This window comes from Octopus sinensis, linkage group LG17, assembly GCF_006345805.1.
Source record: "Octopus sinensis linkage group LG17, ASM634580v1, whole genome shotgun sequence".
NCBI lineage: Eukaryota > Metazoa > Mollusca > Cephalopoda > Octopoda > Octopodidae > Octopus > Octopus sinensis.
This window is the reverse complement of record NC_043013.1, coordinates 51,989,340-52,006,204: the sequence shown is the minus strand read 5'-3', so window position 1 is coordinate 52,006,204 and position 16,865 is coordinate 51,989,340. Positions and strand designations below refer to the sequence as shown.

At 38.8% G+C, this 16,865-nt stretch overlaps 1 protein-coding gene across 1 annotated transcript in view; it reads left to right on the top strand.

The window, feature by feature from the left end:
- Positions 1-1,069: 1,069 nt before the first annotated feature.
- LOC115221083 (ankyrin repeat domain-containing protein 54) overlaps positions 1,070-16,865 on the top strand; it is a 28,720-nt gene continuing 12,924 nt past the window's right edge. The window contains exons 1-3 of the mRNA XM_029791300.2: positions 1,070-1,634; positions 14,454-14,631; positions 16,372-16,419. Of these exons, the coding sequence (XP_029647160.1) occupies positions 1,581-1,634; positions 14,454-14,631; positions 16,372-16,419 (280 nt within the window). The 5' untranslated portion in view covers positions 1,070-1,580. The remainder of the gene's footprint in view (positions 1,635-14,453; positions 14,632-16,371; positions 16,420-16,865) is intronic.

Below are 16,865 nucleotides of genomic sequence, written 5' to 3'. Positions count from 1 at the left end.
TCTTCAGAATCAGCCCCGTGGTCGACCTGAGACCAAGGTGGATAATGATGAGCTGGAAACTGTAGTGGAAGCTGACACATCTCAAACTACGCGTGAAATAGCAGCAAAGTTTGATGTTTCGATTCCAACTGTATTGGACCATCTGAAACAAATCGGCAAAGTAAAGAAGCTGGACAAGTGGGTGCCACACGAACTGAACGAGCATCAAATGAGTTCGAAAAACAAAAAAAGAAAAAAATACAATTAATAAACAGTAATTTCTGTTTTCGTTTCAGTATTTCATGTGAACCTTGATGTTTTTGTATAATCCCCAATTTCTATTTCGCCGCGATTCCCTAAATTTACCAAAACATTTTATAATTTATTTTAATGTAAAAACAAACAAAATAAGGTTGGGAATCTCTGCTGTGGAGATTGCAATTAAAATCTAAATCGTGAAATTATTTGTGGAGAAAGAGTTAATTGATTTGTTTACTTAAGGATGTAAGCGACATCATAAAAAAATATACCAAAGTTTTATTAAATTATATTACTATTTAATTATTATTAATCAAAGTTTGATCGATCACCGCCAAAGGAAGGAATACAAAAGTTGCTGATTTAAGGATTTAAATAATTCAACTACTGATGATGATAAATAAAAAAAAAACCAAAAAAAAAACATTATTTTTGGTTTAAGGATGTAAGCGACTGTTGTTGTCCATTTTGCTGGATGTCTCTCATTAGAACCAAGTAATTATATCTTTTATAGAGAATATCAACAATAATTACCATAATATTTATTTTTGTGTACAACGGAGGAATACATCTCCATACACAGCAAAACGGAGAGGGAAAGCTTTATTTTGAACATTGGCTGATTTATATATTTTTTTATCTATAGTCTCCCCCCTCTCTCTCTCTCTCTCTCTCTCTCTCTCTCTATATATATATATATATATCCATACATATACATATATATCTTCCTCTTTTATTTTGTCAGCCTCTCTAAACATATATATATATATATATAAATATATATATATATATATATTATATATATATATATTATATATATCCTACTCTTCTCTTTTATCTCTACTCGTCTCTTGGTTTTGGGAATATCTATTCCTCTGTCAGTCTATCAATTTTTTTTCTTCTCTCCATCGATCTCTCAGACTGCTTTATCTCTCTCTCCCTCCCTCTCTCTCTCTCTCGCCCTCCTCTTTATCTGTACTCATCCTCCGCCCCTCTCTATATTCAATTCACTCTTCCTCCTCCCCATTCGCCCCCCTCTCTAAATACCTCTTATATCAGAATCTACCCCCCTCCCTCTCTCATTGTCTGTCCCCCTCTATATTCCCTGTACTCTCTCCCTCCTCTATATTCGCAACTGTTGGATTCCATATACACACCCCCTTTCTCTGTCTCCGTCTCTCTGTATACATACATATATATATATAATATATATATATACGTATATATCCATATATATTTTATAAATACTCTCTCTCTCGCGCGCACATTCCATAGCCGTGACAATTAAGAATAATTACAACGTTTCTTCCTCCGTTAATGTCGTTCCTCGTTGGGCAAAAGCCATGAACATAGACAAAGACCAGAACCAAAATCCCGATTCCACTCGGAATATCCAGGTGAGAATATTTACAACATTTAACACACACAAGATCGCACGTTTAAACTTAGATCTAAACAATAATAATATGTGTTAAAAACCAGGGGTTTTCAGCCGTGACAATCCCATCAGACACTGCATACCAATGGCTTTAAAATGTGTCCAACATTATTTAACGACGACCGTGTGTAATTTGAGGGAGATTTGCCTGTTATTTCTAGCAGATCGGGGCCATCGTGTAGAGGCTAGAGGCTGCCTCGATGGTTTCTTTAATTCATGTATATGTGTGTTAATTACTTGGATGTTGATGTAGATAAAAAGGTGTTTACATCTCTCTCTCTCTCTCTCTCTCTCTCTCTCTCTCTCTATATATATATAATATATTATATATATATATATATATATATCTGTATATATGTGTGCGTATATGTATATATGTATTATGTTTTCTTGTTATTCACATTGATATATATATATATATATATATACATGTATATATAACTATCGATATGTGTGTGTATGTATTTTTTTTGTATTGCTAATTTCATGCTGGCCCTCATCATCCAGACCTATAAAGAAAAGCGTTCCAGCTGTGACTATCCCGTCTTTTTATATTTCAGGACGACATTGTAAAATGCATCCTTTTTTTTCAATTAAGGGGAATAGATGGTTGCTATGTTTAGCGCGTCGAATGACTTCATTGAGACTCTTGTAACTGGTATATATATATATATTGTCCGAGTTTTATAGTCACCAAATGGACCTAAGATCGAAAAAGGCCGACTATAAACACCTCATATTTTATTCAGACATAGTGCACCTAGGACTATGTTATTGCAATGTTCTCGGCCTTACTCTTTGTAAGAAGGTCTGGTGTGATATATGAGGGAGATTTGGTTGTTATGTGTAGCATCAGGTCGAGTGAGGGAGTGTATATAGCAGTTTCTTAATTGTCATTGTGAAGACTGCGGCTGATGTTTATTAGAAAGAGCAGTATTGTTATCTCACACATACATACATACATACATATACATATATATATATATATATATATTAAGGTATGTAGAAAAATACAACATGGACAAGAACGTATAACTCTTAGAAGACGATACAATAAACACGGACAGGACATTCGAACCCCTCAGTCTTCAGTCAAGAACCGGATCATCGTAGTAATTTCGGCTGATTAATCTTGAGATTACTAGATCACGGCCAGCCCTCCAAGAAAAACTAAGCAACGAGCATTAGAAAAACTAAGCTGGAAGCGTAGATTTCCTGGAAGAAGGATCGAATGCACACGAACACCAGGACAGCAAAAGGGACAGATATAAAAAAAAAAAAAAAAAAAAAAAAAAACAATAATGGAATACAGAACATGAAATACAGAAGCATTAACGGTGAAAACAACAAGTGTCTTACGACTGATAACAAGCAAACAATTTTTTCCCTGGCGCATTGGAAAAAGCCTTTATAGCGGCGGACGAAAAACACGATGTTAACACGACGAGGGTCAGGAGCTGAAAGGCAGATTTCGGCCAACAGTCACGTGACAGAGAAGAGGGAAAAGAAAAGAAAGAGAAGCAAAGGAAGAGAGAGAGAGAAAAGGGGGACAAAACGCAACAAAGAGAGAGAAGAGAGAGAAAGAAGGAATCAGAGAGGAGAAGGGATGGGTGTCGAAGAATGACCTGTGAGTGCAGAGCGAGACAAAGAAATAGGAGGGTAGTGGAAGACTAGACCAAAGGATCAGAGGAAAGAGAAGATAATAGAGAGAAAGAGAGAGAGGGGGGGACAGATCAAGTAAAAATGAGAGAGAGAGAGAGACAAACAGAGAGTCGTACCAATTATTAAGAATATGTGTTCACATAATGATAAGGGGGGTACGGGGCGCCTGGAATATATGTTAAGGTATGTAGAAAAATACAACATGGACAAGAACGTATAACTCTTAGAAGACGATACAATAAAAATGGACAGGACATTCGAACCCCTCAGTCTTCAGTCAGAACCGGATCATCGTAGTAATTTCGGCTGATTAATCTTGAGATTACTAGATCACGGCCAGCCCTCCAAGAAAAACTAAGCAACGAGCATTAGAAAAACTAAGCTGGAAGCGTAGATTTCCTGGAAGAAGGATCGAATGCACACGAACACCAGGACAGCAAAAGGGACAGATATATATATATATATATACGTGTATGTGTGTGTGTGTGTGTGTTGTTTTTAATCGGTAAGAATAACGTAGTGACCGAAAGGCCTAGTTTCGTTTATGGAACAAATGGGGTTTAATGTGGTAAATATAAGACCCAGTTTGTGTTCCTGTCTATACTGACGCCGCATCTAAAACCAGCCCCTAGTAGTATCTACGGTTTAAATTAGATATGGTATTTTTTATATACACACATGTGTGTATATGTGCCTGGATATACGAGGGGATTTTGGAAAGTTCCTGGCTTTAGGCAAAAGAAAATACAGGGGGATCAATTAATTACAAATTTTATTCAACCTGTTCCCCCCTCAGATTCACACACTTATTGCAGTGGTCCTTCAGTTTTTCTAAGCCCCGTAAAAGAAGTTGGAAGGTTGGACCTACAACCAGGCCTTTCGCAATACCCTTAAAGCCTAGAAGTTTTCAGCAGCCCCTCGTATGTATATGTATGCTAGTATATTTTGTATGTTCATAGTTCAACAGCCTTACCTACACAGTGGATAACAAACTCTAAAATATCATTTTGAAAACCGCTTTTAGGCAAAAAAACTTACAACAGAGTCACGATTTGTAAACACCTTATAATTTATAAGCATCTAATTATACAATACTGTACCAAGGACTTCCTATTTCTTATTCTACCAATATATATATATATATAAATATATATTATTGTGGAGATGTACTTGCATAGCAAGTGACTCGATCTGAGATCATGTGCTGGAACGAAAACAACTGCAGTGTAGGTGTTTATAAGCCATTTAAAAACACACAAAAACTGTTAGATTCACTTCAACATTTAAATTTAATTTACCAAAATATTTTTGTCGCTTTGAGACTGCGACCTTTTCACTGACACAATCCTGTGTTGTATATATATATATCTCTTATTATAAAAGGCAGATTTTATCTGCCTCCCTTTGGGAGTTATACAAATCTACAATATAGGATTTCTTCAATTACAATTTACCTTGCATTTTTAAGAGTACAATGCATCGCGTCATGCCAGGTCCAGTTTTTAAAATTTAAACTCCAATTAAGCAAAATTTACAGAAAACTCACATTCTGGTGTGTGTGTCAAATGCTTTTCTTAGTCTGGTTTACAGCACACGCAAACGCACACACACAGTGGGCAACGAATAAAATGAAAGTAATTGACTTACTGTAGTGAGTGATTCTTTCACTCTGCCTCCCACTTCCTCTTTCAACAAATAGACACGCAATATATAAATAAAATTGTAAGCTAACGTGCGTGTGTGTGAGTGGGTGTGTGTGGGTGTGCGCGTGTGTGTGTATGAGGGTGCGTGTGTGTGTGTGTGCGTGTGCGTGAGTGTGTGACAGGAAAGTTTTTTACGACGAATATAACACCTATATCCAAGTAGCAGAAAGATAAGACAGTAAGGTGTGATTTGAGGGAGATTTGGCTGCTATTTCTACCATGTCTAGCTGCCATGTAGGGGTCTCCCTCATAGGCTCATACATACATATATAACGGGAAGCTTATGAAAATAAACAAAAGACGAAGGCAGGTGGAAAACAAACGAACAATTGTATTAGTATGGCCTCAGGAATATAAATAAAACAAGTCTTTAACGTTTCGAGCCTACGCTCTTCAACAGAAAGATACACAGAGAGAGAAAAACACAGAAAGAAGGAGAGAAAAAAAATGCGTGCAGTAGCTAACGAATCAACATGGCGATCTGATTTCGGCCAGAGGTCAAAGATCAAACATGAGACGCGAGAGCGAAATAAGGGGAGATAATAGGGTTGATAAACGGGTTGAGGGACCAGCTAAAAGTGCATGGGAGGGGTCTGGATGTGTGTATGTATAGGGTTGGTGTATGTATTAGTATGTATAAGGATGTGTGTGTGTGTGTGTGTGTGTGTATGAGAGAGTATTAGTGCGTAAGATTGGTCTGGACGTGCGTATGTATGGGGTTGGTGTATGTATTAGTATGTATTAGTATGTATTAGTACGTATTGGTATGTATAGGTGTGTGTGTGTGTGTGTGAGAGAGAGTATAAGTGCGTATGCGGGGTCTGGACGTGTGTATGTATAGGGTTGGTGTAAGTATTAGTATGTACTAGTATGTATTAGTACGTATTAGTATGTATTAGTTGGTGTGTGTATTAGTATGGCACATCATATGTGATGTGATGTGTAAAGTCATGTGGTGTAGTGAGGAGAAGAGGGGGAGGAGGGGAGAAGAGGGGGGAGAGAAGGGGAGGGGAAGAAGAGGGGGAGGAGAAGGGGGAAGAGGAGACGATGATGGGGGAGAAGGAAGGTGAGAGGGGGATGAAGGAGGAAAGAGGGAGAGGGGAGAGGAGAAGGGGAGAGAGGGAGTGAGGGAGCAGAGGGAAGGGGAAGAGGGAGGGAGAAGAAAGGGAAGAAGGGAAGGGGAGTAGGGGTGAAAGGATGAAGGACTGAAGAAGTAGGGGTCGGGGGGGAGAAAGGATAGGTGAGGAGGGGGGGAGAGGGGGGTTTAGATGAGGAGGGGGGGAGAGTTGAGACCAATGGCGTATAAGAGCGAAGAGAGAAGATTAATTCCTGTTCACGGCGCAAACGGGAATCCGGATGGCCTCTGTGTAAGGACAAACCGAACACAGATAGGTTTGCAAGGAGTGACCGGTGGAGCGGAAATGGCGTGAGACCGGTGTGTCGTTCGCAAGGTGGATGTCACGAAGGTGTTCCGCGAACCGGTCAGCCAAGCGGCGTCCCGTTTGTCCGATGTACAAGGATTGCAGAGAGAGCAAGAGATGCAATAGATAATATTGCTGGAGGTGCAGGTGAAGGAGTGGATGATGGGATAGGGTCGATGGTGGGTGCTAGTGAGGCGAGTGGTGTTGGAGAGGTAAGGGCAAGTGCGGGCAACGTGGGCGGGAGCAGGGAACGAGCCGGGTTGGGAGGTAGGGTCAGGGAAGGAGCTATGGACCAAAAGGTCTCGAAGGTTGTGGGCTCGTTTGAAAGAGGGGAGGGGTCGGTTAGGGAAGAGGTGTGAAGTGGACGGGTCGGACTGGAGATGACGGAAAGCTCGAAGAATGGTGCGTTGGAGACGTAGGGTCGTGGGGTGGTAAGTGAGGGGAAAAGGGAGGCGGGAGACTACAGGGCGGGTTCGGGGAGAGAGAGCAGATACACGGTCCACGGACCGTGCTCTGGCAAGGGCGGTGTGGATAGTGGTGAGGGGGTATCCACGTAGGGTGAAGTGGTGAGCCATACGTTGAGACTGAGTCTCAAAGTCATGGTCGTCACTACAGAGCCTACGTAGACGGAGGAATTGGGAATAGGGGATGGAAAGCTTGGTGTGTTCTGGGTGGGAGGAAGAGAAGTTGAGGTATGAGTGTGAGTCTGTGTGTTTGTAGTGAATGGAGGTGGTAAGAGTGGAGTGAAGAATGCTAACCGAAATATCGAGAAGGAGACAGAGGTGTTGGAGATAGTGGAAGTGAAGTGGAGGGCTGGATGGAAAGATTGGACGAAAGAGAGGAAGGAATCTAGATGTTCGCGGGAGAGTGAGGTGGCACCGATAATGTCGTCAATATAACGACCATATAGTTCATATATACATAGATAAGACAGTAAGGTGTGATTTGGGGGAAATTTGGCTGCTATTTCTACCAGGTCTAGCTGCCATGTAGGGGTCTCCCTCATAGGCTCATACATACATATATACATAGATAAGACAGTAAGGTGTGATTTGGGGTTTGGCTGCTATTTCTACCAGGTCTAGCTGCCATGTAGGGGTCTCCCTCATAGGCTCATACATATATATATACATAGATAAGACAGTAAGGTGTGATTTGGGGGAAATTTGGCTGGTATTTCTACCAGGTCTAGCTACCATGTAGAGGTCCCCCTCATTGGCTCATATATATATACATACATAAGACAGTAAGGTGTGATTTGAGGGAGATTTGGCTGCTGTTTCTACCAGGTCTGTTAGGCCTTCTCATGTAAACTCAAGCTTTCTCATGCCTTGAACATAAGACCAAAGCAGAGAATGTATTCTTTTATTCTTCTGCTTTTTCCAGCCATTGGTCTGTGGCCATGCTGGGGCAATGCCTTGAAGATTGTAGTTTAATGAATCAACTCCAGTTTTATTTTTGTAAGCATTGTACTTATTCTATCTGTTTCCTTTGTCAAACCACTAGGTGACAGGGATGTAAACAAACCAACATTCGTTGTCAAGCAGTGGTGGAGGACAATCACAAGCACAGACACGCACACACACACACATACATGCATACACACATACATACATACATACATATATAATATGTGTGTATATATATATTGCAGCCTGGAAGGTGTTTCTAAGCCATTTAAGAAACATAAAAACCGTTACATTCACTTCAACATTAAATTTAATTTGCCAAAATATTTTCGTCGCTTTCAGACCGCGACCTGTTCACTGACAAAAATATCGTGCTAACAGGTCGCGGTCTCAAAGCGACGAAAATATTTTGACAAATTAAATTTAAATGTTGAAGTGAATCTAACGGTTTTTGTGTGTTTCTTAAATGGCTTATAAACACCTTCAACGCTGCAACTGTTTTCGTTCCAGCACACGATCTCAGATCAAGTCACTTGCTATGCAAGTACATCTCTGTAACTATATATATATATTTATATATATATATATATGTATATTGGTAAAAACAGTAAGATAACAAAAGAAAGAAAGAGACCTCACTATTATGTAAATAGAGGAAATCTTTATATATAAAAGTGAGGTTGTGTGTCTGTCTCCTACGATTTAGATTCCTAACTACTCCCACATTTTGCGGTGCAGTTTAACCAAAACCGGGTATCTTATAGTCGTGATTCATATCAAGACCGTCTGGGTATTAGTGCGCATCTACGATGAGTCTACGATTTAAAAAAAAATTTACCATCAATTTTTCCCATTTTTAATCCATTTTTGACATATATAAGGGAAGTAACTCTCTAAAATTTATTATTAAATCTCAGAACGTAAAAAGCTACAGTAACACCCCTCCCCCTTTGTGGTTAGCCATATTGAGATGGCTATTATACTTTACATCTCTAAAACTGCTTATATAATTATTTCCCTTACAAACCCGAGCAACGCCGGGCGATACTGCTAGTATATATATATGCATATATATATGGGTACAGGATATCACCAACAGTGCCAGCTGTCTATCTACACCTCATTTCGAACATTTATATCATCATCATCATCATTTAACATCCGCTTTCCATGCTAGCACGGGTTGGACGGTTCGACCGGGGTCTGGGAAGCCAGGGGCTGCACCAGGCTCCAGTCTGATCTGGCAGTGTTTCTACAGCTGGATGCCCTTCCTAACGCCAACTACTCAGCGAGTGTAGTGGGTGCTTTTCACGTGCCAGGGGAGTCTGGCATTGGCCACGATCGGTTGGTGCTTTTTACGTGCCACCGGCATAGAAGCCAGTCAAGGTGGCGCTGGCATTGGCCAAAGAAAATGGAGAAAATGGATGTATAAATAATTTATTTGTATGGTATAAAGATGTTGAAATTTTTAATAAAAACAATAGAAATAAATTATAAATTGTAAAGCCCTAAAGGAAATGGCAGCTGCCAAAAACCTTCATGCATATTTCAATTCCTGCCCCTTGTTGATACGTAATTCCAAGCATTTGCTAAGAATTGGTGTCATTTTCAACTGTATGGAGCAGAATCTCATCAGGGTTTTATGAGCTTCTAGAACAAGGGTTAACATATTTCTTGAAAGGATGCAGACAATAAGTTTAAGAAGTCAGACCCTATATATAATGCTTATGTATTTAGCTAGTGAGTTATAGATAATAGTAAAGATATAATAAAGTAAAATAAAAATAACATAAAAATAAAGGTAAAGAAAGAAGATAAAAAGTATAACAAATAAATAATAACAATATGCAAGGGAAGAATTATATAATAAAATGAATGAAGGATAAATTAGATATTAAGAAAATTATTAGTCAACCGTTATAGATAAATTATTTCCATTGGTTTGGTAGTAGATACAATTCAGGAAAACTATGGATTGGTAGATTTCACATCATTATGTGCCATATGTTTATATGTGTATATCTATAATACATTAAGAATGAACTTCAATTTTGCTTACTAGGTTGCAATGTTACACAGCCAAACTGCGGCATAATGGGAAAATACTTTGAAAGTAAAGTGCCCCTGAAATGCGAAAACAAATGGAATAAAACAAGTTTCACGTAAATTGGACCATTGGTTATTGAGATATTTGGGGTTTTGGGGGTATAAATACCCAAAATGGTGCATAATGGGAAAATACTCCAAAAATAACTTAACCCTGAAAAGGAAGAAATTCTAACCTTTCCATTAGACACATTATGATGGGCAAAATATTTTTAAATGAAAACTGCTTTAAAAATACTGCAGATATTTTGTAAAAGACCGGTTCATAACCTTGGTGTGAAAGTTTATTTCCATAGGTTTCTTTCGAGTGCATTCAGTGTATCTCACCTCCCAAAATTTGGCTGTTATTTCTAGCACGTCCTGCTACCATGTAACAGCTTTTTGCAATAAAGGACCCGAAATACTTGTTATGTGGTAGCAGGGTGTGCAAGAAATAGCAGCCAAATCTTTCCCATTCTGGGGAAAGGAGCTGTTTACATGTGATTTCAATGTCACATTTGTTGAAAGCATGGAAAGAAAAACACCCCACAAAACAAAACTTCGTTGCTGGGAAACTCAGGCTTTCCCAGTGACTCAACGGATCAGGGGTTATCTGATTTATATGTGTGTGTGTATATCTATATATATATATGTGTGTGTGTATATATGTATGTATGTATATATGTGTGTATATATGTATGTATATGTGTGTGTATATATATATGTATATGTGTGTGTATATATATATATATCAATATATGTGTATATGTGCATATATATATATATATGTATATATGTGTATATATACATGTATATGTATGTATATATGTGTATTTATATATATATATGTATATATGTGTATGTATATATACGTGTATATATATATATATATATATATATATGTGTGTGTGTATAGATATGTATATATATGTGTGTATATGTATATATATATATGTGTGTGTATATATATGTATGTTTGTATGTATATGCATATATATGTGTACATATATCTATATATGTGTATATATATGTATACTATATGTGTATATATATATATATATATATATATATATATACACACACATACCCCCACACACAGACGTATGTATATATATGTATCCATTAATATTTAGAAGAAGGAACAGTGACTCAAGGTCCAAGAGTTTCGTGTATTGCCACTTATTAAGCTAATCGCTGGTCAAAGGTCAATGAGTTTATATAGTTGTTGATCAACAACTATATAAACTCATTGACCTTTGACCAGCGATTAGCTTAATAAGTGGCAATACACGAAACTCTTGGACCTTGAGTCACTGTTCCTTCTGCTAAATATTAATGGATATACACACAGATATTCGTAATTTGGATTCCATTTTTCCTGTTTGCATCATCATCATCATCATCATCATCGTTGTTTAATATCCGCTTTCCATGCTGGCATGGGTTGGATGGTTCGACTGAGGATTGGTAAACCAGATGGCTGCACCAAGCTCCAATCTGATCTGGTAGATTTTCTACAGCTGGATGCCCTTCCTAACGCCAACCACTCTGTGAGTGTAGTGGATGCTTTTTTACATTCCACCAGCACAAGGGCCAGTCAGGTGGTACTGGCATTGACCACGCTTGAATGGTGCTTTCTACTTGCCACCAGCATGGGACCAGTCAGGCGGCACTGGCATTGGCCATGCTTGAATGGTGCTTTTTACATACCACCAGTACGGGTGTCAGTCAGGCGGTACTGGCATGGGACATATCAATGAATCATTTGACAGGTCTTCGAAAGCACCTTTTATTGCCCAATGATTGAAGGGTACTCTTAAATGGGTCAGTTACGCTGCACTAGCATAGGCCACAGTTACGATTTTGGCTTGCCTGGTTTTCTCATCAACATATCTGTATATATATATATATATATATATATGTATATGGTGGCACGTAAAAAGCGGTGGCATGTAAAAAGCACCCACTACACTCTCGGAGTGGTTGGCATTAGGAAGGGCATCCAGCTGTAGAACCTCTGCCAAATCAAGATTGGAGCCTGGTGCAGCCATCTTGTTCGTCAGCCCTCAGTCAAAATCGTCCAACCCATGCTAGCATGGAAAGTGGACGTTAAACGGTGATGATGTAAATGTATATGTATACAGCTTGGCCAAAATTATGGGGCAGGTATGAAAAAATAGAGACTATAATTGAAACTCATTTACTTAATAACTGGAAAGAGTATAATAAACATTCTAGAGTCTATGCCATCAATAATTAGTTTTTGTTTTGTGCTCCTTGTGCTTTTATAACTGCTTTTATGCATTTTTTTGCATACTTGGGACAAATCGATGCAAGTGGGGGAGTCAATTTTCTGCCACTCTTCATGAATTTTGGGTTCTAATTCAGTTTTTGAAAAACAATTGTGCATCCTCACTCTTGTACATAAGTGTGACCACAAATGTTCAAGGGGATTGTGGTCCGGAGACTGAGGGGTGGAGGGCATTTCATCATCCTCATCCCTTTCTCATCACCAAGCCACCGAGACTCTGGATGTGTGGTATGGAGCATGGCCTTGTTGAAAGATGACTGGGATGTTATCATTGAAGATTTTAGCTAAGGAAGGTTGATAAGCTTGATCTAAGATTGTGGTGTAAGTGTTGGAATTCATTGTACTTTCACAAGTGAGCAACATTCTTGGGCATGAAGATTACATACAGCCCCAAACTATTATGCTTCCTTCTCCAAATTTTACTGTTGGGACCACACATCCAGGGTAATAAGCCTCCCCAACTTTACGGCGAACATAAAAAGCTCCAGGGGTTCCAAAGTTCTGAAGACAAAAACAAAAAAAAATTATTGATCATTTTTGGTGTCCAATAAAAAATTTGTACAAGTGTAAGAATTTCAATTCTGCCTAGTAATGGAAATGAATGTGGAGAATCTTACTTCAAAGTTACTTTCATCAAACCAAATTTTTCCCCAGTCATCATCAGTCCAATATTCGTAGTCTTTTACCCAAGACAATCGTTTCTTTATGTCCATCTCAGACAGCAATGGCTTTTTTCTGGCCTTACATCCCTTAAACCCAACTTCTAATAACCTTCTTCCCACTATGTGAGTGGATATCTCCTTGTTTGTTGCTGCCTGAAACTCAGCAGCTACGTCAAAAGAGGTCTTTTTCCTCTGCGCCGGAGATGTCTTCTTCAGCAACCTGTCTTCCCTCGTAGTTGTTGTACTTTTTGTGACCTCGTCCTTTGAAGTTTTGGAAAGAATTGGTCTCATTGTATCTTTTGATGGACACCTCTTCTCAAGCATTTCAATTCTCTTGCAATTTCAACTTTGGAGAATCCTTCACTGGATACTTAAATGATTTGAGCCCTTTCAACTTCAGGAATCTATTTCTTTAGAGACATTTTCAACAAATATTAACCACTGATAGGCGCTGGAGTGGCTGTGTGGTAAGTAGCTTGCTTACGAACCACATGCGTGGAACCTTGGGCAAATGTCTTCTACTATAGCCTCAGGCTGACCAAAGCCATGTGAGTATATTTGGTAGATGGAAACTGAAAGAAGCTTGTCGTATATATGTATGTATATATATATATATATATTATATATATATATATATATATATATATATATGTATGTGTGTGTATAAGTTTGTGTGTCTGTATTTGTCCCCCCCAACATCGCTTGACAACCGATGCTGGTGTGTTTACGTCCCCGTAACTTAGCGGTTCGACAAAAGGGATGGATAGAATAAGTACTAAGCTTACAAAGAATTAGTCCTGGGGTCGATTTGCTTGATTAAAGGTGGTGCTCCAGCATGACCACTGAAAAATGTAGGAAAAAATTGACCGAGCCACTTGTGCTAACTTAGTGTTAAGTATCAAAAAACGCATAAAAATGGTTATAAAAGCAAGAGGTTACATCAAAAACTAGTTATTGGTGGGATGGACTTTAGAATGTTTTTTATACTCTTTTACTTGTTTCAGTCATGTGACTGTGGCCATGCTTGAGCACTGCCTTCAGTCAAGCAAATCGACCCCAGGACTTATTCTTTGTAAGCCTAGTACTTATTCTATCGGTTTCTTTTGCCGAACCGCTAAGTTACAAGGACGTAAAGACACCAGCATCGGTTGTCAAGCAATACTAGGGGTACAAACACAGACACACAAACATACACACACACACACATACACACATATATATATACATATATACGACGGGCTTCTTTCAGTTTCCGTCTACCATATCCACTCACAAGGCTTTGGTCGGCCTGAGGCTATAGTAGAAGACACTTGCCCAAGGTACCACGCAATGGAACTGAACCCGGAACCATGTGGTTGGTAAGCAAGCTACTTACCACACAGCCGCTCCTATGCCTATGTTGTTTGCAATTATTAAGTGAGTCTCAATCATGTTCTCCATTTTTTCACACCTGCCCCATAATTTTGGCCAAGGCTGTATACATATGTTTATGCCTTTAAAACTTATGTCCCTTGTCTTCTTGTAGGGTAGCGGAGATACTCCCAAATTCGATGTGTCCATTTGGCCCGAGAAAATCCCAGGAAATCTTCATTACACAAGTGATTATGTCCAGAATAAACTGCTCGGTAAAGTTAAACCTTCCACATCACATCGACAAGTACGGTTGAAGGATTTTAAGGTGGGCATCCGAAGGAACCCTAAAGGTAAGCTCTTTGGTACCTGTTCATTTCATCAGTATTTGTGGATTCTGTGTTCTTCCGTAACCATTTAGCATTCAGATTTCTCTGTCAAATGCAATGATTATTTATTCACATTGTTTTGAATTTATTCTGCCTTGTCTTGTAACTTTGAGATTTTGATGATATGATTGTCTATTTTTAGAATGACATTGTAGGGTAGGTGTGAGAGGCTGGATCTGGCTAGTTTGATCATAAAACAGGTAGGATATTTTGGCCAGATATGGCTAGTTTAAATGCTCAAGGGTCGATTAATTAGTTTAGGGTACACCCTGGCTTCCCTTTCCATTTGGGTTTGCAATTCATCTCCTCTACAGCAAGACACCTGCTCCTGGTCCTCTAAACCTCTGGTATAGAACCATGTTCCTCTCTACTGTAACCTCATTCTGCTGATGGGTCTTTCTTTTGCCTGGCAAGTTAGTTGGTCACCTCACTCGTGCTGGTGCCATGAAAAGGCACTCAGTGGACTCTGTAGAGTGGTTAATGTTAGGGAAAGCATCCGGCCACAGAAACATTGCTAAAGTAGACACTGGAGCACAGCATAGTCCTCTATGGATCCTGTTGGATCCTTATTTCCCCCAAGGGGCTACACACAGAGAGGACAAACAAGGACAGACAAACGGATTAAGTCGATTATATCGACCCCAGTGCATAACTGGTACTTATTTAATCGACCCCAAAAGGATGAAAGGCAAAGTTGACCTCGGCGGAATTTGAACTCAGAACATAGCGGCAGACGAAATACCACTAAGCATTTCGCCCGGCGTGATAACGTTCTTGCCAGCTCATGGCCTTTCCTGTTGGATCCTGTTGTACTATCCATCCAAGCCAGCATGGAAGACGGATGTTAAATGACGATGACGATGATGATACACAACTCTACACACCAGTATACACTGACACACATACACACATGCAAGTCAATCAGATGTTTTTCTCAGTTCTGCTGGTTGTGGGTCTCCCAGAATGTTTGTCAATATCAACATTTTTTCAGCCATCTTGGAAATGTCTGAACCACTCGTACACTTGTGAGCAGCTCATACAGTCTTCGCCATACACTTTCTGCAATTTTGCATCAGCCTCTGAACAGGTATCACCATGACAACTGTTTTTGTTATGGTCAATGTGACAATCACATGCTACACACCTTCCTTCCAAGCACTGCTATATACAGCGGAAGTGAGCTAGAACGTTAAAACTTAGTGTGCATGCACAACAGAGTTCAAGGTCAATTTGTGCCAAGTGGTTTCACTCTGAGTGCTTTAGCTTTGTTACTTATTGATCAGATCTCATATATATATATATATATATATATATATATATATATATATATATATATATATATATATATATATATATAATATATATATATATATGTGTGTGTGTGTGTGTGTGTGTATATGTTTGTGTGTCTGTGTTTGTCCCACCCCCGATTATTTGACAACTGATGTTGGTGTGTTTATGTCCCTGTGACTTAACAGTTCGGCAAAAGAGACCAATAAAATAAGTACTAGGCTTACAAAGAATAAGTCCTGGGGGGTCGATTTGTTCAACTAAAGGCAGTGCTGCAGCATGGCCACAGTCAAATGACTGAAACAAGTAAAGGTATAAAAGACCCTATGTGAATTAATTGTTTGTTTAAATTTGTTTGATGTTTAATTTTTTGGATTTTTGGAATTTAATTAATGTTTTTGTTTGATATTCAAGATGAAAGGAAAATGATGTCAGCCGCTAATAAGAATGATTATCCATCAGGTGAGTTGGTTCTGCTTTTCTCTTTTATTAATCAACATTGAACACTCTCGACACACCTGAGCACAACATGCATTTATACATACACTAGCAGTATCGCCCGGCGTTGCTCGGGTTTGTAAGGGAAATAACTATATAAGCATTTTTAGAGAGTTATAGCCAAAAAATAGGAAAAAAATGCATTAAAAATGGAAAAAAAATTAAGGTAAATTTCTTTTTAAATCGTTGACACATCGTAGATATTTTTAGAGAGTTACTTCCCTTATATAATAGCGAAAAAATGCATTAAAATGGAAAAATATGATGGTAAATTTTTTTAAATCGTAGACTCATCGTAGACTCACGACTATAAGATACCTGGTTTTGGTTACACTGCACCGCAAAATGTGGGAGTAGTTAGGAATCTAAATCGTAGGAGACAGACACACAACTTCACTCTTATATATAAA